The 23,234-nt window shown below is 37.2% G+C and overlaps 2 protein-coding genes across 2 annotated transcripts; one reads left to right on the forward strand and one right to left on the reverse strand.

Moving 5' to 3' along the window:
• Window positions 1-559: 559 nt before the first annotated feature.
• On the reverse strand, window positions 560-12,126 carry LOC140155607 (dynein light chain Tctex-type protein 2B-like). Its single transcript, XM_072178520.1, has 5 exons — window positions 11,884-12,126; window positions 4,931-5,064; window positions 4,109-4,178; window positions 3,052-3,115; window positions 560-2,260 (listed from the first exon to the last, which is right to left on the reverse strand). The coding sequence occupies exons 1-5, from the start codon at window positions 11,976-11,978 to the stop codon at window positions 2,213-2,215; spliced, it is 411 nt and encodes a 136-aa protein (XP_072034621.1). The 5' UTR covers window positions 11,979-12,126; the 3' UTR covers window positions 560-2,212.
• A 1,781-nt stretch (window positions 12,127-13,907) lies between these two features.
• Window positions 13,908-18,310, forward strand: LOC140155608 (uncharacterized). Its single transcript, XM_072178521.1, has 5 exons — window positions 13,908-13,994; window positions 14,098-14,240; window positions 15,522-15,589; window positions 16,191-16,428; window positions 17,072-18,310. The coding sequence occupies exons 1-5, from the start codon at window positions 13,988-13,990 to the stop codon at window positions 17,153-17,155; spliced, it is 540 nt and encodes a 179-aa protein (XP_072034622.1). The 5' UTR covers window positions 13,908-13,987; the 3' UTR covers window positions 17,156-18,310.
• The last annotated feature ends 4,924 nt before the right edge of the window (window positions 18,311-23,234 follow it).

Genomic DNA, 23,234 nt, shown 5'->3' on the forward strand with positions numbered 1-23,234 from the left:
ATACACTTTAAGAATATGTCATTAGATTTATGTAATTTACTTCGAGGACTGTTATATATCAAAATTTGAAAAATATCAAATTTTTATAATTTGTCATAAAATTTGTATTATATTGTGATTTTCAAAAATGAAAATTATTTGATATCAGAAAGACATGCTTCGTATTCAGAATGCAATTCGATAGGTCTGAGGTGCTCTCATGTCCCACAAAAAATACTGTCGAAACGCAATAAACGCTCATTTTAGATCCCTTAAGAATTTTGAATTTAAGCTTGGACTTGTCCAGCAAGAGTATCCCTAAATAAGAAATTATAACATAATGGTGCCATCTAATTTTTTTCCAAAAACATACCCTTTTTAGACTTGCGTCACATTTACAAAAAGTTGGAAAAAAATACCATAAATAAATTATAATTTTTTGACCCCACAAGATGTACCCATTTTGAAAGTGCAGCCCTTTTTACTCTTTGTTTTGGGAACACATGTGTACACTGTAATACGGAGTGCCCAAGCTCCCACTGGTCAAAAATAAACCAATCAATAAATCATACAATATAAATATATTTCACTGTCAATTAGACCTTGTTTTATTTTCTTTCTTTTGGAGATTGTAACAAAGTGCAATTCATGCAAGAATTTCACTGTTGTTGTTGTATTAAAGGTGTGTGTGGAGGTGGGTGCATTGGTATTTACCTGCAAACAAGGAAACCATCCTGGATACACAGGTGATAACAGAGGACACCCTCCAACCGAGGACATCCTCAGTGTCTTTCCCCCATCAACATGTTGCAAACAACATAAAAATGCATATAAGACCCTGAATCGTACAATGATACAGGGAAAGTACTCCGCTAGATTGTAAACCTTTAATAGGGGGTCTATGGTTAGGCATAGTGTATAATGTCCTTGTTTAGTGTAGGTCCTCAGTTGAAAATCCCAAAGTCCTCATTTGCAGGGTTTTACACATAGGTTGAGAGTGTGTATGTTTCTGTGGTTTCATTCTGTGTCTAATTTTAAGTTTCTATTAAATATACATAATGTTCTTTGTACAATTCATTCTCATTCTATAATTTATAATAGTAGTATTTACTCTCAGATATACAAATTCATTATTAATGTACAAAAAGCCTAGCACATTTTATTTACAAGACTCTACATCCTCTCGAGAGTCGATCAAGGTGAACAGAGATATGAGCCACATAGCTCGCAATTTGCAACTTTCATCAGATTCCACATCAATGAAAACTATACCGTACCCCTCCTGGTATATGACCAACTTAGATTTTGATTTGTTTTCTGTGGTTGAAATTTGTGTGTCTAACATAGAAAGGAGAATCTCGACTCCCATATGCCACCTTGTATATTGACAGTATCGGATCTGGAGGAAAATTTGTGGGTATTCAGGACCTTACCAACACAGAGCACGCAGACATAACAAACTAAAAAAATTCTGCATCAAATCTTATGATAAATATGACTTTGTGTCACTCCTTTGATGCAATCAAATTGCACATGTACAGGGTGTATCAAAATGATTGGTACCTATCAATATCAAGTGAGTGGGCCAAGACTCAGTAAAATATCCATCTTATTTGTAGATTAATGTTATGAAAGGTCATAAAGCTATAAATTGTAGTCATTTCAAGAGGATATAATGTTGAATTTGAAAGAAGCAGTTGTTTCATTATACAACAAAGCTGGTGGGTACCAATCATTTTGATACACCCTGTACGGGCTGCAAGTCACACACAAGCAGTGATTAGTTGCAAATGCACTCAGCATGCTCAGGGCAAAATGAAAAAAATAATGGTGGGGAGTCATGATTCTCCTTTATTTATATCTGTGGTCTCCAATGACATTTCTTCCTACCATCCAGCATAATAAATGAACCAATTCTAAGTGGTTGTTATTCAGTGGTGGCACCAGAGGCAAAAATCTTACAAATATGCCTAAAATTTGGTCATGTTTTCCCAAATAGTGGAATTTTGAGTGACTTTTGTTTTGACTGGGAGAAATGTCCCCCTTCCAAACCCCTATGGGTGCTGCCACTGTTATTATCAATTCACAAAAATATGGATAAACATGACAGAAATCTTAATTTTTGATTTCTGCATCCCGTGCTTGTCCATATTTATTGTGTACTATGCATTACGTTTTAAAGAAATCTGTTGTTCATTACTAGTTGCTTGAAACTGAAACATTCTGATGTTTCTTAGTAGTAGTAGATGCCAAACACAGCTGCTACACAAAACAAACTTCCCTGTAAGACAAAAGTAAATATGGAAATACAAAATATAAACAGTTTGAGGATTTTTAAAGATTTAGCAAAATATATTTAACGTTAAAAAGTGAGCTGTTGTAAACTGATTATCCACAAAAATAGCCTGTTAGGTAAATTTTCAAAGTTTTGGGGTTAGAGCTTTGATCCGAGCAGGATCTTTATCTCTGCCTTTGATAAAGATCCTGCTAGGATCGAAAGCTCAGGCCCCCAAAACTTTGAAAATATATTTAAATAAATAAATAAACACTTTGAGGATTTTTAAAGATTTAGCAAAATATGCAGTACTGCTGGTATCATACTCACCAGAATTGCTACAAACAATGGTGTTTTCACAGATTTAGTACACAATTGAAGTAAATGATAATTAAAATTTTGAAATATAATTAAACCAATATATAAAAATTGAGTTTTGAAAGACTTATTTACACCCTTACCAAATAAACAAAGAAGAAAATTGCTGTAAATATCATAATCTATATAAATATCACAGACAGTGAATGAATATTCCACTGACTGATGCAGACTTAAAGAATACACAAATTGAGATCTTTCAGGGTGTGCTTGTACTTCCCATCATATTCACCTAGATTTTGGTAGTGACATTATGCGTATATTAAATCTGGTACGCCAACCTAATGCCGCAGAGCATATACACATACATTGTTCCACACGCGACAAGCACAAAATGTTAAAACACCAATGTCACTTCCAATCTTGAGGTTAAACAAAAGTACAGCAAGGTTATTTGTATAATATCAATTTGTACTTACATTTATGTACATATCTTGGGCATAGTTATCTGTATCGGAGTCCCAGAAACATCTACAACCCATTCTGAAAGAAGAAAAGAAAATGAAAACTCATGCAATGATAAAGAACACTACTTGTAACTTCTTTTTTACACAAAACATTTGTAGTGAATACAATCCCATAATAGTAATTGAACCCTTTCAGTCATTATGCAAAGTTTGCGTTCTTTCTGAAAACCTTTCAAACGCAAGACTTTATCAGCACATACACCTTATAAAATCATGTTTATAATAAGAAAAGTGTAGAAAAAAGGTGAACTATAAATTGCCCATGCATTATAGAGAAGCTTATTTTGGTACCATCTATACAAAGGGTCACTCATTTGTGATGCGATCAAGCTAAATCAGTCGGAACTCAGAAATATTAAATTTTTCTCAATTTCTTACAGGATAGTGAAAAGCATTTACAAAGCTGCATTTTTCAGAAAACCCCATTCAAATTGAACAACAAGTTCCAAAGATATGAGGAACTAAAGAGTTTCCAAAACAATAGAAAACAAAAGGAAATATTTCCTTTGTTTGGCTATATCTCAAAATCAATATTTCCGAGTTCCGAATGATTTTGCTTGATCGCATCATGTTTGTTGTAAGGCGTGAGCCTGACACTGAGCTACACAATGAAAACAAACCAGTGGCATAGATTTCTTTTTGACATTGGGGGGATGGGGTTTGAAAATAATTCTTGAAGCATAGTGAATCCACCACCTCTTGATGACAGAATAAGTTTATGGTAAAAATGCGCACAAAGCGCATGAACATTTTTGCCACATTGAAGCTAAACTGATGAAATATGATGCAAAAGTGGAATAAATTTGCACGAAGCACACAAAAATTTGCACTTTGGGGCTAAAATGGCCAAATATGAGGTTAATTTGGTCAGAAACCCACATACACACATCAACATTGGGGGATGATTGTATGGACTACCCCCAGCAAATTTTTGGGGTGATTTATCCCCTCCCGAGATCTACACCTACGAAACTAACAGACTTTGTAAATAATTTAGGGAGCAACTTACTTGACTCCTTCGCCTCTTTGTTCTCCAATGACCACCTGTACAACAAACTTGTATCTATCCAGACCAGTGTCTACATATCCAGGGAAAAACAAACAAGCTTGTAAATAAGTAAAACAAAAGAATCAAGATACAGTTAGGATAATGAAATAAAATTTGATTGTGCTTAGTACATTATGCAACTTATTGTCTCTAGTACTACTCCAAACATAATTTTATAAGGGAACAAACCAGAAGATCACGGCTGCCACATCTCATGCATGTCATTGATGCAAGTTTTGTTCAGGGAGGAAGGGAGCTGACCATTACCTGCCCCTTTTCAGATTTGGTCTTGGTACCCCAGATCTTTGTCAACTTCATCACTTGTTGGCCTTGATGCCCTTCTTTGTCTTTGCCCAATGCCCAGTGGCCTTGAAAATGGATGCCCCCCAAAAATAAAATTTGAGGCCTGGAGCTGACATTGAGATAGCCTATAGGGCTTCATTAGTTTGTTCCTGGGGTTGCGCCCAATTAAAATACTGAGCCAGAAACCAATAATTGCGCTTATTTCTAATTCAGTGAATAATACAAAATCTTCTGCTCTGGTCTGCAACTTATGCATTACAACACAATTGTTTGTTATTGGTCTTTAATAATGCATTGTAGACAACTTGCAAGTCACCACTGTTCCACTATTGGCAAAGGTTTGATGGTGTACACCCGGGGGTGTACAATGTATGTAGGGCCTACCCAATGCAAAACACACAAAAAAGCACCTTTGAGTTTGACATACATTTAGACCTTTGTGGTCACCTCAATATGTCTGTGATTTGGAAGACCATTTACCTTTTAACTTGCTAGTTATCTGGTTACCGATTTGTTTGCACCATTCTGTAGTCTCCTCTGCACTGTAATCCTTTTCCCCAAGTTCCTCATTTAACACTGAATGGATAACCTCTTTGACTGCTGCTGGCCGAAATCTAGAAATATGATAGCAAATAACCCAGTACACATAAAAACAATAAACAACCATACAATGTTATTAATAACATAACATTGTCAATAATAAAAATCTGAAATATTTTTCTCAGTGTTGTACTGTGACTATTTGTTATCAATAATATTACATGTAGTTGTTTTATCTGCATGGCTCAATCAAAATTGAGAGTGACATTTGTCAAGTGAAAATGTTGAAGCATGTGATAGCGAGTTTCACAATTAATGATGTGAAAATCTGCTTCATCCAGACCAATGTCAGCAATTTTGAGTTAGGAAGTAATTAATATATTTTCGTTGTGAGGCAGTATCCTTTGACATGTAGGTTTCAATAGTTTTAGTACAGGAACCTATATGTTGATTTTGTTCATATGGAATCAATTTCTGCACCAAAGGAAATTTACGATGAAAATACATGTAAGCCTATGTTGAATACAGAGTTACTACTAGTCAGGAACATTTAACACACAAAATAATTGCCTGTTTCTTCCACTTCTTACCTATGGTTAATAGTTGCTTGAAATTACATTAATTATTTGTATTAAAAGGCCAAATAAAATAAATAACATGCATATCGTCCCCGCCCTAACCAATTTTAGAGATTCTCAAATATTTTTGTTATTTGCTCCCTTACTTTTTTCTAAAATTGTTGTGATGAAAAGACATGTTTTAAAGACACTTTCTTTCTTCAAGCTAGGGGTAGGGCTTCAATGGGGAAATACCAAAAATAGTACAAATGTACATTTGTAACAAATTAACAAATAGCAAGGGCCTCCTTCACTAAATTATGAGAAAGTCCGGAAGATTATAGGCCTATGTAATGTATGTTATTTATTTTACTTGGCCTAATCTTTACCAGAGATCTTTACACAATCAGTAAATATTCACTGGCATGTTCTTTCGGTCAAGCATGCAAGACAGCGATCACAAAAAATGATCAGAAACTGTATTTAGCTGACTACCACTATTATATAGTGGTTCTCGAGAAAACAAGTCATAAAAGTGGCACATGACATAGGGAGGAGTTTACACAAATTTTATGGTAAATCAGTCATACCTAGAATGATAAAAGTCAAATTGAGAACAAAGTACAGTACTATACAAAAAAATTTCTCGATCATGAGACTAACTTGTGTACGCACAGATTTTTGCATTGAGCAACTATGCAAAGACCACACACTACAGTGCAAACACAGCATTTGAGAATTTAACCAATCACAGTTTCAAATATGGTCGTCGCTAAGCAAGGTCAAGATTCGGTCATGTAGTCTATAAGCCCTTTCGCAAATTCAGATCATGGTGCATCATGGGTAATATTTGCCGATAAAATTGGAGATAAACACGATGAGGCTATTGTACATTTTCAATGGGGTGAACTTTGCCGTTTGCATAAAAATGTTTTGTCCTGGAATTTCGCTGACAGTTTGGTCTTCATTCCTTCACAATATTTGTATTTCACAGGAAATATTAACATATTTAGGAAAGAATAAAATATGTTTTACAAAAATATGTTTTTGAAGGAAGTGCAAAGTTCGCCACCATTGCAAATGCACTGCAGCCTCCTCGTGTTTATCTCTTGTTGAAGAATGTGTGACGATGTCTGAGCATGCGCATGTGCAACTTTCCGAATTTGCGAAAGGGCTTATTGTAGATAGCACGATCATGTTATTCCACAAAAAGTATGCTGATGCACATCCTCTCAATCATGATCGAGTAAATAGATATTTTGCCTATATATAGTATATAATCTGTTGCTAAAAAGCTTCCTTTTATGCGTTTAACCATTGCGTATATGCACGCGATATCAAGTGTGTGCATAGGATCTTGTCACTTGGAAAATAATATGCGCTGGACAGTACCAGTACAGTACGCAGTATACAGTATGCCTAATCAATCATGAATTTGCCAAATTAAATCTGCAAAATATTATGGAAAAGCAATGCATGAATGGATTTTTCAAGCCAAGACAGGAGCATCATGGGAGCATCCATAAATTATTATAGTTTCTGCTTCTGCTTTAATACTTTCCAACACTCCAAGTGGAGTCAAGCGGGAAGGAATCTAGTGTGTGCGCACTAGTGAAGACTGCTTAGATGCGTTTTAGGATGTGATCTTGTATGCTTTTCTTAAATGCTAATGGGTCTGGTTGCTGAGTAAGTGTTGCTGGTAGAGAATTCCACTCTTTGATGGTTCTTGGGTAGAAGGAGTATTTGAAAACGTCCTTGTTGACTTGTAGTTCTTGGTATGAATTTGCGTGGCTTCGTTTAGTAAGACGGTGGGTTGGTTGTAGTATGTTTTGTACTGGCAGGGCCAGATGACCCTCTCTGGCTTTCTGTAGTATGGAAAGTCTATCTATCTTCCTCCTGTCAGCAAGTGTCTCCATTTCTAAGTCTTTCATTAATTTGGTAACACTTGTGCGCTTACTGTAGTCGCTCTTGATGAATCTTACTGCTCGACGCTGGATCGCTTCCAGTTGGTAAATTTGATCTTGGGTATAAGGATCCCATACAGCGGAGCAGTATTCGATGGTTGGTCTGATGAATGTCTTAAAAGCTGTGTGTTTGATGTCTTCAGTACAAGAACTGAGATTGCGTTTTATAAAACCAAGTGCCCTATTACCTTTCGCTGATATCTGGTTTATGTGTTTTTTCCATTTCAAATCCTTTGTAATTTCTACTCCTAAATATTGATGTGAGTCAGTTTCCTGTAATATTGAACCTCCTAAGTTGTATTTGTGTGTGAAAATGTGTTTACGAGCATGGGTAATTTTCAAAGTGAAACATTTTGCTGTGTTAAATCTCATCTGCCAAGTCCTCTCCCATACTGACAAGGTATCAAGGTCTTTCTGCAAGGCTTCTGCATCGAGGTCATTTACTATTTCCCTATAAATCACACAATCATCTGCGAATAAACGCACTTGGGATGACAAGTTTTCAGGAGGTCATTTATGAAAATTAAAAATAAAAGGGGGCCTAAGACCGTCCCTTGGGGAACACCTGAGCGCACAGGGACCCATTCAGAGTGGTCGCCACCCACGACGACTCTTTGTTTTCTTTGGGACAGGAAATTTGAAATCCAACGATGAGTGGTGTTATTTATACCAAAGTGATCAAGTTTCAAAAGTAAACGAGGATGGGAAACAACATCAAAGCCTTGAGAAGTCCATGATTACGGCATCAGTTTGTTTACGATGGTCTAAGGACTGAGCAAAATCATGGACTGTCTGTATGAGTTGGGTATTGCATGAGTGCTTGGATCTAAAACCGTGTTGTTTATCTGTGAGGATGTTGTAATTATCTAAGTGGGACATGATGTTAGAATGTAAAATGTGTTCAAGAATTTTGCAACTTATAGATGTTAAAGAAACGGGCCTGTAATTTGATGGTTTTGTGCGTTCACCTTTCTTAAAAATTGGGGTTATGTTAGCCTGACGCCAGCTCTCTGGTAGAATACCAGATGTGAGGGATTTGTTGAAAATAATTGTAAGAATGGGGCAATCCTGGATGCATAGACTTTCAGGATGTAGGATGGTATTTCATCCGGGCCAGGGGCCTTGTGAATGTTGAGTTGGTTGAGAAGCTTCTCAACGCCGTGCACATCAACATGTATGTCAGGCATACTAGGAAATTTGGGTGAGTTTATGGTGGGTAGGGAAGATGAATCATCTTGTGTAAAGACAGACTCAAATTGACTGTTTAACAGATTTGCTTTTTTGATGTTATCTGTCACAAGCATGTTATTTTCATCTTTTAGTGCTGGGATACCTGAACTGTCTTTTTTCAGGCTCTTGATAAACGACCAAAATTGTTTGTTCCCTGTATGCATACTTCCCTTGTATGCGTTCTATAAAGTCTTCTAGTCTCTCTGGTTATATTCCTCCTTATTGAGCGAAATTTTGCCAGTCATCATCATCACCAGTACTTTTGGCATGATTATCGCCCTTTGTTTTTGTTTCAATTGGCGTTTGGTTCTGTGGTTAATCCAGGGTGATGTCTTACCACTGGTCACGTATTTGGATGGTATATTTTCATCCATGGTCAGTTTGATGTTATCAGAAAATTCTGACCATAATTGTTCAACAGAACACTGACCTAAGTCCTTACACTCAAAAACTGAACACAGTTCAGTAAGATCACTGTCAAGTTTATCATGATTGGCCTTGTGGTACATATAAACCTTCCTCGGTTTTGATTTGAGTATTTTTGGTCTGATGTTGATAGTCACCACCGGTATACCATCATGATCACTGATGCCAGGTATGACAGTTACCTTATCCACCAGTGTGTTGTTGTTGGTGAAGAAGAGGTCCAGTATATTATTTCTTCTTGTGGGTTTTCTGACAACTTGCTCCAACCCGTAATCGTTGGCTATGCTTATCAATTGTCTACATAGACCAGGTTTAGGACAAAGTGGAAGGGTTGACTGGGTTTCCCAATCAATGCCAGCGAGGTTAAAATCCCCCGCAAGCCACACATTTGGGCATTTTGAGGAATCAATTTTTGATAAGGAGAAATCAAGTTGTTCTAAAACTTCTCCTTTGGAGCTTGGGTGTCTGTAATAAGCTCCAATCAAAACTGGCTTACTGCCAAAAAGCTCCAGCTGGATCCAAAGAATCTCAGTATCTGAGTCTAAATCCACACGATGGGCAACAACAAGATCGGTTTTGTACGCGATAAAAACCCCGCCATAACCGTCTTTGCCATAAGTACCCACACGATCTTTCCTAACTACAGAGTAGTTTGGGGGTACAATCTCAGAATTACTAACACCATCATCCAACCAAGATTCAGTACCAATCAATACATCTGGCTGATGATTTTCAAGGCAAACTGCTAGCTCAGCAACTTTGCCCCAGATGCTTTGAAAATTGATCACCATAACCTTGATTTGCTGACGAGTCTGGTTACGAGGTTGTCTTTGAGTTTTCTTTTTAGTTTTCTCACCAGTATGCATACTATCTTTTTTAGATTTACTCTTATCAAAGGTTTTTGGAGAGGATTGAGCCAGCGGGGATAACAGCTCCTCACTTTCGCTAAGTGAAGCTAAGGTGCTAAAGCTATTTGACAAGGACACCGTTAACGAGAGCTAAAAAGCGAGCTTGAGAAACTAGGCATCCCAAGACTGGCAACAAATCCAACTCACGTTACTGTGTTCAAGTGCTTTGTACACAACTGAGTTTATGTGCATACATTCTGTGTGATACCAACAATCACAGTTGTCGCACTGGACAGCGGGCTGTCCCCAGTCACATTCCAGTGCACAAATAGGACATGGAAAATCAGGACCTGGGTTTACCTCAGTGTCTCCGGATTGCATAAGGCCAAATAAAAAAAATAAACATGTTTCACGTCCCCTCCCGCTTCCTTTTTTGAGGTTTTCTCAAATAAATTTTTATTTTTTGAAATTCAGTTATAACTTTTCAAAAATCATGTCTAGGAAGTTGGGATGCTTTCTATAGCCTTGTTAAGAAACAAGAAACATTTTAGGAAGGTTTTGTGATCATTAGAGGGGGTGTAACTCTCAGAACAACAAATAAAAAAGGGCCTCCTCCTTTTTCCAGGCATTATTGTATGTACGGATTGTACGCTAAAACAGCTCTAAGTATGGGTATTTACACCAATTTTGCGATAAAAATAGAAAATAAAAGCCCCTCTTCCTCCTTTTTTTGAAAACCCGGACGTGAAACATGTTTTATTTTTTACTTAGCCTAATACATAACAAGCATAGATAGAGCAAAGTCAGTCTCTTACTTTTGCTACTGCTCGAGATTGGTTTCAGTAAATTTTCCTTACCACACAATCCAGTAAGTAGACTATCAGCAGGGTGCGAACCAAACTGAAATGGTCCCGAGGGTACCATCTCTAGGGCAGTTTGGTTCAGGTTACATAATAAATTACAACAAAATGATTCCATGTTTACGTAACAAGTATGTTCAATGAATATCATGTACATGTATATATTAAACCAGTCATCAATATAAATATCAAAATCATCAACTCCTACATCTGCGATACAATAAATATCAGCGACATCAACAGCTATACAATAGATATCAGCGACATCAACAGGTACCTCTACATGTAGGGCAACTTGGTTCAGATTACATAATGAATAATAACAGTATGAGTCCATATTAATATTTTCAGAATAAATGTGTTCAATGCATATATTAAACAAATCATCATCATCGTATACATGATAGATATCATGATAATCATCAGCGACATCCACGATGGGCGTCAATGCCATCGATGACAAGACTCTTTCCACGTGATCAAATTCTTGATGATCAAACTCCATCGTTGCATGAATAAGTCCCACAGTAATACACAAAACGACAAGGAACATACTCACAGATGTTTTATACTTCATCATGATGATAAAGACGAAGAAATAAGCCAAAAAGAGAGGGTCCCCCAGCGCCCGCCAGTACTACTAAATACTACTTCCGCCCCAACCGTCTGCCGTTACTCCTCCATGCTGGACGCCATCTTGGTATTGGTAAAATCAGCGTCACACGAGTAGAATTTTACTTGGAAAAATGTGCAAAAGTTCAGACCCAAAGCGGAACAAAAATCACTCCAAAAGAAGCTCAGATGTTAAGTATACAGTCCACACGAGGAAATGATGGAAATTTATTCCTCTAGATGGTTGAAATAAGGCGAAGTTTTTCTGAGATGTAGCAGACAGAAAAAACACGTCCGACCTCGCTCAGGCGCACACACAAGTTTGTGAGTGGCTCCCCTGGCTATAGAAATTAGAAATAGAAAAATAGAAGGACCCGCTGAAAAAAATAAGCTTACTTGTGCATGAAATTCGGTCGTATCGTGTATGTGTTTTCGGCCACAGGTTCAATGGGTTTCTCTTCATTTGTTGCTTTCTCTTCACTGTCCGCCATCACTCCGGCACTTCTGTACGATTTTTTGCCGTGAAGTAAATTACAAACTACGAAAATAAAGCCAATTTTGGGGGATATTTTGATTATTTTCAGTGTACATCAATTTTGGCTCTCCTTGTCTACCCGACACAGCTGTAATAAATTCCATCACTCATAGTTGATTGGACAGTTTTCCGCAATTGTCCCGATTTGGCAATCGCTGAACGTATAAACCAGTGCGCATAAATAATAAAATGTCCCGAAATAAGGCTGCTCATACGGTTTCGTAGGAGAGATGCTACCCACGCGTATGTCATATTATGATCTATTTCTTTAAAAGTAAATGAAGCTAGAAACTTTATATTTGGCGTGCAGAACACAGATTTTAGTGTACTTTTGTCATTGTCATATAGATGTGCTAACATAGCCTGCTATAGTAGTTCAGCCGAAAGTCATGTGGTTAAGACAAAATAAGGCATTTTACATGAATCTGTTTTGGCAAAAACAAAGAAAACAGCAGTATTGACGAAGTTGAATTGCCATTCAAATGCATATAAATTAGCCACATCATTTGAATGGTGCTTCGTCATAATACTGCTCACTTTTGTTTTTTGCCCGTGAAAATTTTTCATTTCAAAAATATCAAATGACACTTTGAATTACTTATCCTTCAGTTTTAAGCAATTTATAAATAATTTAAATTTTATTTTTTTACACTTTCGCTGGGATCACTGAATGGGACTTTAAATTTAATACAATTGATTTCATACTAAATCATCAGTGAAAATGCCTTGGTGAATTGTGTGCAGTTTTGAAAATTACTAATGCGTCATGGAAAGTGTATCAACTTATGGATGTTTGGTCTTAGACAGTTTCCATGGCAACGGCAATTTACACCCTGAGTTTTTGTACATTTTACTTTGAAATTTGCTGTGTTTTCTGGAATAAGAATTAGGCCTAGGACTACTTCATGTAACTGGGGGAGGGGGAAAGCAATTTTGGCAGGCCAAGGGGCAACCAATTTCAAGCGCGTCATATTTGGAATTTGTATACCTACCGCATAGGATCCTACTCGACAGGGTTGGCACGATTTAAATCAATTGATTTAAATCAATTACGATTTGATCAAATGTTGTTGTGTTTTTTAATCACTGATAAAAATAAACTTTTTCATTTTTTTAAACCATTTTTGATGAATGTAACTTAATTTCATTCAATACGTGAAACTTTTGGATAGAAGTAAAATACCTCCATGATGTCATCTATTGCTAAAAATTCATTTTCAAGGTGCAGAAGTCGGGCTTTTTCCCATGATTTTACCCAATTATTTTTTTGAAATTTTACCTGTAAAAACATATTTTGATTTTTTGTAAATACCTGATATGATTGTGCATATTTGTCTAGCATTCCACTGGTCTCTTTTGACTTTATCATGGGGTATAGCAGTTCGTGGAAATTTTTTAAATCGATTTATATATTTTAAAAAATCTGATTTAAATCAAATAAACCGAAAAAAAAAGTCAACCCTGCTAATATTCGTCTCAGCTGCTACATGATTACTTTTTAAAATCTTTATAGGCCTGTGATGTGAACCCCCCCCCCCCAAAAAAACAAAACAAATTTCGCTTACATCCAAAAAGTGGACTTAACTCCACTAACTTTTTTTTTGTAATCTACACCTTTTGGGGTACGTCATAGGGGGGTAACTTGGGGCAAATTGGGACATCATAGTTTGGGACCCGGGTTTGGGACAGTGATTTCGGAAATACTTTTGTACCTTAAAATAGTCACATTTTGCCCATGCAACAAAAGAACTAAGCTTATGTGGACCAAATTGCCCTGTATCCCCTACCCCGGTGAACATAGGCATACTCTGTGATCAGTGGACCTTTGTTTTGTCAAATCGAACTAAAAATGAACTCACATTAAAACTCGTTCAACTTTCATTATCTCCCGATTTTGTAACTCTTCTTCTGTGTATCCCATTATTTGTTAGTTTCCATAAGCCAGAAGAAGGTCGCAGAACAAACATGGCAGGTAAGTTGTGTTCTTTGTTTCATTTTTCAAAGCCAATGTTTTCAATGAAAATCCGAATTGATGTGGGTCTAATGTCTAACAACTGTTTCTTTACTTTCCCTAGACTCCAGTGACAGTGGTGTATCAAAATCGCAGAAAAAGAATCTCCAAAGAAAAACTAAGAAACATCCGAACGAAACTGGGGACATTTCAGTGGATCCCATTGCAGATATACGAGAACAATTAGCTGAAGCAAAAGCTAACAAGGTAATAGCCCTGGGGTAATAGCAGAGAAAATAGATGCCAATACTACTTCACACATGATTTTTACAATGACATAATAGAATCGCAAACACTTATACCAAATATGCAATTTATTCCGTCAATGACTGTGTTCCGTCTACAAATATATTAAAAGGGCATTTCGTGATCCATCATCCAGCATCATCCCCCCACTTTTCAGGGGGGCCGGCCAAGATCGACTAAATTTGGACGTCGTCATTGGTTTTACACGTAAACACGAAAATGTCTCAAATAATTCCAAAAGTGTATATGTGACACGATCTGGTCCATGGGGGCCAAAGGAGGCATTTTTGAAAATTGAGTTACTATAATTATTACATTATACTTGCAAATGGCTTTCATTTACTGAAAACACCAAAGGCCTAGCATACTTGGTTATGAAATTATGAAGTTTTTTGATGTCTATTTTCTTATGTATTTTATTGTTTTTTACTCCTTATTTTTACCTATATCTCAGTTTCAAATTTGCCGCCTTTGGCCCCCATGGACCAGATCGTGCCACATATATATTATCAAGCAATATTTTATCAGTCTAAATCCGTTGAGGTTCGACAATGAACCTCATTCATTGTAAGTACTGTTTTTTGAATTTTTTGTATGAAGAACGCACGACGTGTTATGATATATATTAAAATTTCCCCTCTGTGTAACAATATCTCCGTGGTGTAATGGTCAGCATTGTTACCTGTCACGCAGGTGGTCTGGGTTCAATCTCGGTCCCGGCAGAGAAAATATTTTTCTTGTGACATTCATTTTGAATCCAAAATTATTTATTTTCATGTGAAAATGTATACATTGCACTGGGAAATATATTTTGTGCATTTTTTTTCTGTAACGGGGCCAATAAAGCTCAGGGAAAAATAATTGCGTCCAGGCGGTGTTGCCGTCATATTGTCTGTTTTGTTTACGCTATTGGCTGTTGCCGGCATTGAATGGATGTCGGCCACCATCGTCTGCCACTTTTCTCAAAAAAAGTTGAGATTGTTATATCACTGGAAACCTCTGGCTACATAATGTTTATGTACAAAAAATTTCTTGCAGATTATTTCGTTTAGCAAAGATATCGTGAAATTTGAAAATAAGTATAAATCCTGGGAATTTCAAGAGGATCCTAATTCCTATGTTGTATATTGAAGAAGCAGGCTTGTCAATACACAAAAACAGATGGGTACCAAACATTTTGATACATCATACAGCCTGTATATTTTATTGTTTAGTTAACTTTTTTTTACTTGCTCCTTGCAGGATCATGCACTAGCTAATCAACTTCGACAACAATTATGGATAGCACAAGATTTGGCTGCAGGTTATAAGTAAGTAGACTGTCACAACTATACCCAGGGGGTACCCCCATTCATCAAGGACTGCCCGTAAACAACGGGCCTTGGTGAAAAAAAATTAGAGTTATATTTCCATCATGTCAGTTACTGTACATTAAGGAAGGGTGTTTGAAGATCAAGTTGTATAACCATTGGCTCAATAGGTGGATCAATGTCTATGGTTGTTGGTGTTTACACGTAGGGATAATTTGTAAACACTGGTAACAAGGAGTCAAGGACATACACACAAGAAATCTCTGTATAACGGCAGGTGCATAGAAACCTCAGACATCCAGGATTTATATAACTTTTCTGTAGCATGGTGCATGTGTGTAAGTGTGTTTCTTGTGATATAGGAAACTTTTGCCATTCATGGAACAAATGCATACGAGTAAGATTATGAAATCAGAGAGAATGAGAAAAACTTTGTCCTTGATTGGAAACAAAAAATGAAAATATCACTATACACTAGCCAGTTTATATTTAAATTTAAAGGTAGACAACATTGTATAAAATCAAATGTTACCAATTTTCCAAATGTATTAGATGTGTTAGTATAAGTAAATAACCAGCTTGATATTTGTTTGTATTTTAGACCTCAAATAGATGCAGAAGATGAAAAGGGTCAAGCACTCCTCCAATCAGTACAGGGGAAAACACCATCCCAACTGTCATCTCCCGCATCCACAACAACAACTGTGTCAACGGTATCAGTGGAGGTGATAGGAAACCCTGCTGAGGAGAAGAAATTGAAATCATTGAAGAAGAAATTAGCTCAAATTGAAGCTCTTAAGAAAAGAATAGAGCAAGGAGAGAAGTTGGAACAGAATCAGGTAAATGAAGATGTTTTAAATAAACCCCATTGGAGTGATTGGAGGCATATTTATCACAGGGGCATAATCAGCAGGGGGCAGAGTGCCCAATCAGAAAAATATTTGTGGGTGTTATTGGGACAGAAATATTTCTCCAACAGACTAATTTCTCAAATATTGGGATTTTGCTCCATTGGAATGACCCATGTTGTTATGTACCTGATTCATCATTAACTGTCCCGTATGTTTCCTTGAGCTCTTTATTGAAACCGAACTTGTGTAAGCAAAGGTGTTTATAAAGTAAGAGGTAACAAATTAGGATATCGCTTGATCAAGTCGGGAAGCATCCACTATAAAACTTGTGGTCATTTGATCAGTTTATGTTATAAATTTGTTTTTGTTTATTTATCATCATTATCACAATGATCTGTTTGTTGGTCTGAGTGATGAACCTATCGCATGAGTGTTTGTGATATTATAAATGTATAATTCATTGAAATATACCATTTCTGATGACCAAGACAGGTCCTTTTCAGTGTTGTAGGTCTTGAGACCGACCTCAGTCTTGAGATCGGTCGAGACCAGCTAAGCCTGGTCTTGGTCTCAGTCTTAGTCTCCGTCCTGCTGGACTAATATTGATTTGTTATGTTTTTATTATTCACAGCTCAAGAAAATTGAAACAGAAGGAGAACTGAAAGAAGAAATAGAACACTTAGAAAAACTACTTAGTATACCAATGAAGAGGTAATAGTATGACAGTGTAATCAAAGATTACACCATCGATAGAATTTAGGAAAAATACCTGTGTGCACACAGGGAACGTCACCGATGTAGCCCAGTGCTGGGCAATATATGGTGGCATGGAAGACACCAGGCAAAAAAGCTTTCGCATAGTTCAGCCAAAGTGACACTAACTGTATCATATGAGTAGGCGCTTTGTAATGGGCCACATCAAGCCACTTAAAGATAAAGTGAGCACCAGCACTGGGCAACACTTAGGTCCCACCAGACCTGGGCTAGCTCTCACTGCAATATGAAGTACATAAGTGCCACACCATATTGGACCAGTTGTGACCAACTCTGTCTAGTCCAGGGCTGATGCTCACTTTATCGGGCCCATCCCTGGTCCAGCACTGGGCCGGTATATAATGGCCTTTTCATCTGGTACAATACTGGTGAAGTTTTGCACTTCCCTGGTGTAAGGTACCGTACCGTATTCGTTCCAATAACCACCCATGCCCCTATAAGCGCCCACCCAGTGACTTTGCAACAAATACAATATGAAATTATTAACCGCCCATCCAATGTTGTCAAAATACTTCCAGTAAGCTTACCTGTCGAGTGACTTTACATGCATGCATGTGGGAAATTGAGCATCAAAAGTATCCAAAATATGCACCAAAATTAAATTATGACGCTATTTCATAGTGGGCAGATGTATAGATATTAAAAATACTTTACAATAACCACCTGCAAATGCCTAAGGCCAAGTTTGAGGTGATTCTGACTCAAAATCGTAATTTTTGGCCGGCGGTTGCCATCTTTACTCACAGTTAGTGCGCCCTCAAAAAAATGGTGTCAATATAATATATGGAAACATTTTGTGAGGGTGCACTAACTGTGAGTAACTAAATACTTTCAGACGGTGATTGATGACTAAAACAATGTAAAAAATAAGCGCCCACCCAAAATGACTTTGTAAGTGCCCTGGGCGCTTATTGGAATGAATACGGTAGTAAGATATCCAGAAACAGTTACTGTCCATTATTTTACATGACTTGTAGTGGTGCTGTGGTGTACAGGGAAGTTTTGCACTTCCCTGGTCTAAGGTAGTAAGGTATAGTAACTTAAGACAGACTACACCAGCAGAAATCATTGAGAAAAATGCTTTACAATACAACAACAGCAAAAACCACAAAACTACTGTACGCTTTACCAAAGAAGTTAGAAGGGAACTGGTACATCAGATTTTTTCAGCATGATTAAGGACCAAAAACTAATGTTTTAGCAAATGCTGAAAGAAAATGACTTCAAGGGATGATATATCATACATCACTCTGCTGGATATTTAAAGTTTAGGTAACAGGCAGACTTAGATGCATTGTGGTGATGACACCTTGGGATATTGACCATATAACTTTATCTTTCATTCTCCATGTAAAAAATTGAATAACTGATTAAGGAAGTACTGCAAGAGACCAATCACACTAGCATGCAATTATGCAATGTCTAAATGCCATGCCAGCGCCTGTGTAACCTGCATTTGTGTCCAAGTATTTAAAATTTATTATCTGTGATTGGATTAAACACTTCGCATATATTTATCACGTATAAACACCATCAGGTTGTAGATTATTTATGTGACAAATTATCCAAATGTGCCAATTATTTTGCTATGTTAGCAATGCCAATGCTATTAGAAAGGTGTTTTATGTAATTTTGTACCTCGTCCTCATTTAAATAAAATTCTGTCCACCAAGAGGCCTCTACAGGGCAATTTGCATGATAATACATTAAAACAGGTGATAATGTATGAGTGGTTGTGGAATCGAACTAGAGACCTGTCTCTTTGGCACTTAGAACTGTCAACCAACATGTCTACCATTTCAATTGTAATATGTGATGCGATCAAGCAAAATCAGTCGGAACTCGGAAATATTAAATTTTCAGTTTCTTATAGAATAGTAAAAATCATTTACAAAGCTGCATTTTGCAGAAAACCCCATTGAAAGTGAAAATATTTCCTTTGTTTGGCTATATCTCAAAATCAATATTTCTGAGTTTCGACTGATTTTGCTTGATCGCATCACATATACCGTTCTGGTTGAGTTTATTTGATAGGGTTTATGGAGATATTTCATAATCTGATTCAATCCACATTGTATTTTGTACATGTACATAAATGTATTCCAATTGTTCCAAGGAGGGGGGGGGGGCCCAGTAATTGAGTTTCTCAGTTGCCACCCACTGGATAGTAAACTCTCCCCTGTATGACATTGTTAAAATACCATTAAGAGTATTTAAGATTCTCCTAATGATGCATGTGGGCTCCCTTGACATAACTAGTATTGTAGGCACAAACTTAAAGTGGCCTCTCATAAAAATCCCACCAGCAAATAGGGCATGCACAGGGGAGCTCTCTATTTGTACCGTAAGGCAAAGAAGCCCATGTGCACCATTAGGCAAATCTTTACGGTATGCTGAAGATATTTGAAATTCAGAAGTTTTAAAATGTTATTAATTTATACTGTGAAAGATGCAGATTGCAAACAGGTTTTAGTAAAGATCCGAGGGTTGAGAGCTACTGGGCTGGCTCAGGTTATACCAAAGACAAAAGTCTGTATATCTACCTCGAGTCACCGGCACTAGCTTTGAAGTTCAGCGTGTGCTGCGTTAGCTTGGCGTGGTTTCTTGCCTGTACATATGCGGCACGTTGATCGCGCACGTAAAAGTATGTACACACACCAAGTAACGCTAAACTAACGCAGAACACGCTAAACTTCAAAGCTAGTGCTGGTGACTCAATGTAGATATATGGACTATAGGAGAGTGTTGACTCCATGACCCTGTGTGAAAAGGTCTGTACCAGATGTACTGCTCCCGGAGTACGGCTGCTGTGCTGGCTCTGGTTACAGGGTCAGAATTTCGTCGTGAATCAGAGAATCGATTCTCGCAAAGATTCTCGTAAACAGATTTGCGTGAATCAACGTTGATTCTCGCAAACGTTTGTAGTTTACACAGAAGTTGATTTGCGAGAATCAAATGATTCCCGCAAATTTATTCTGCAAGAATCAAGATTGATTCTTGCACTGTCAAACGAAATTCTGACCCTGTGGTTATATATTATGCAGCCCTGTATCAAAAGCTATGAGAAACTGCCATGTTGGATACCTCCTGTATTCTTTTGAAAAGGCCCAAATCAGTTAATTAGTATGATTATTACAGAGGTTTGCATAATTTATATACATGCACAGCCTTGGTAGTTTATATAGACACAGTTAACACATTACACACTGATCTCAAACATTCATGCATCATGCTTGAATAGTTTGCCAGGCACAGGGCAAAATAATCCAGAAGTATGCTTCCCCCAGGAGTAGTACTCTTTTGACGGTTAAAGTCTCTTTGTCATGTCTGTCCAAGAGTAGGTTTTACTTGTTAATAGTTTGAAACTTAAAATGCACAAACAGTAAAAAATAACACAAATATATTGTAATATTAATTATTGTATATTGTACGGTAAATGCCATGAATTGGTAAATAAAATTTGTACAAAATATAGTTATGATGATTTGATTAATATTTGTTGCCTAGGGCAAATGGTATTATGTTTCCCAACAAATGCCAAATTGTTTTACTGAAAGTAAATGGGCACAGGGGTGATACTGTTTAGTCTTTTGGTGTATTTGAGCATGATAACTTGTTTTATTTTATTATTTTTTTATATGTGTTGAAACAGTTACTTTCGTTGGGTACAGTGGTGATACCCTTTAGTCTTTTGGTGTATTTGAGCATGATAATTTTTTGAATTTTTTTTTGTACACGTGCTGACACAGTTAGGCCTACTTTCCGTTATTTTGCATGACTTGTAGCAGTACTGTGGTGGAAGATTTCCAAGATTGCACATTTAGGATCATATAGGCCTAATTGTGTGGTGCTGTCTACTGATGATAACTTGAACCAATTCTTGTAACTATTGTGTGTATATTAAAAGTGTACATGGGGGATTGCAAAAATTGGGTGTGAAATATGAAAAATCTATCGATTGTACACAAATTAATACAAATCAGAGTTTTAACTTTTATGCATAATAGCCAGAGTAATATGCACAATGGGCAAGTGGACTGCGGTGATGTCTATGTTAATATATGTTTTCCCGCTATCTACTGAAGATAGCATTTACGGCGTAGTGGTTGTATAAGTTAATTCATACATTTAGCATTTTAATCGGCCAATTGCTATTATAGCCCGTATACGGCCTGCACCATCTCATCTCCAGCTACGAGTGCTAGGAAATAAAGTGCTTTAAGGCACAATAAAATAGGCCCCCTAATACAGAAAATGATCTTGAACATTTTTATCTTGAATGGGCTATTCCCACAGAATTAGATTTCTACGGCCATAGGCGTAGATCCGGGGGGGGGGGGGGTTCTCCCCAAATATTTTGCCAGGGGGAGGGTCCATACAATCATCCCCCCAATGTTGACGCCTGATCCGGGTTTCTGACCAAATTAACCCCATTTTAGCCCCAGAAGTGCAAATTTTTGCACGCTTCGCGCACATTTATTCTACTTTTACACCATATTTCATCAGTTTAGCTTCAAAATAGTTTTAAAAAAATTCGCGCGCAATTATCATATAAACTTATTCTGTCAACAAAAGGTGCTGGATTGACCATACTTGAAGAATATTTTCCAACTCCACCCCCCCCAATGTCAAAAAAGAAATCTACGCCACTGTCTACGGCAATTCCAGAAATTACAGACACTCCCCCTAAAGAAGACATGTTCCTTCACGTTGCTGATAATCTCTGCTATATAAGTGCCGTTTTAATAAATTTTGGTCAGTTTCGTCATTGTAGCATTTCTTTAAAGCTTTGCATTTGGCCTATTGGCTATTTTTTCTAAGCGCGCGGTCAATTTGTATAGCTGTATTGTGTACTGAATCTAGAACGCGTCTTGGGCAATGTTTTTTGGAACATTATTATTCATGTTTTTTGCTTTGCTTGCTATCTTCTGAAGATAACATTTGATTGTTTATGATTAATAATTAATACCTCCAGCGGAATCTGTTTTTCATTTTTGTTTCTTAATTCTTGTTCCTTCACGTTGTTGATACTCTCTGCTATATAAGTCCCGTTTTAAAGCCATATTATAACATTTCTGTAAAAATAGATTAGTATTTATTTTCCATAAAATGTTAGCTTTTATTGTCAGATATGTCCCCTTTTAATTTTGAGCCGAAAAAGTGAGGTAAAGCTTAGAAAATTGGAATTTACTATAGCGCCCATGCATGTTACTCCCGCGGTTGTAATTCGGTACGATCCCCGGGGTGTGTGTGTATCCCGCACGCCGTGTACATACTGTGCATACGTGTTCGACTAATATTTCCATCGTAATAATCAAACGCCGGTTCCATCGTTTTATTCAAAATCTCGGATTTTGACAAAACTACAGCACCTAAAGTCTTGATTTTTGCAGAGTATCTGTATTGACTAAAGTACATTACAATCGTGTAAAAACCAGAATTTAAAAAATTTTGAGGGCGTTCTCCTCAGCAAATGTTATAATAAGAGCCTATAATATTAATATGGCTTTAATTTTGGTCACCTTCCTCATTTTGACCTACCTTGACCTATGCCGTTCACTCCAACATGGGGTTGAGTGGTGGCATCTGTTTCACGATGGTCCTCCATTTCTGTCTGTTTATGGATTGGTGACTAGCCTCCACCACAGACTTCAGGTTTAATTTGGTGCAGTCAGCCTTGATGCAATCTAGCCATCGTTTTGGTGGTCTACCTCTGGGTCTGTCCCCATGGATGTGAGCATCGATCAGAAGTTTGGGGTAACGTGATGGTGTCATTCTTTGGATGTGACCAAAGTAGCAGAGTCTTTTTTGAGTTACCCTATCAACAACAGATTGCTCGATACCTAGGCACTTCCTGATTGCTGTGTTACGGATTTTGTCCAGTCTTGTGACACCCAGTATCTTTCTTAAACACATCATCTCAAAGACGAGTAGTCTGTCCTCATCGACTTTCTTCAGTGTCCAGGTCTCAGCTCCGTAGAGCAATATTGAGAGGACAAGGACTTTGTAAAGCTCTGTCT

The sequence above is a fragment of the Amphiura filiformis genome, chromosome 6, assembly GCF_039555335.1.
Source record: "Amphiura filiformis chromosome 6, Afil_fr2py, whole genome shotgun sequence".
Lineage (NCBI taxonomy): Eukaryota > Metazoa > Echinodermata > Ophiuroidea > Amphilepidida > Amphiuridae > Amphiura > Amphiura filiformis.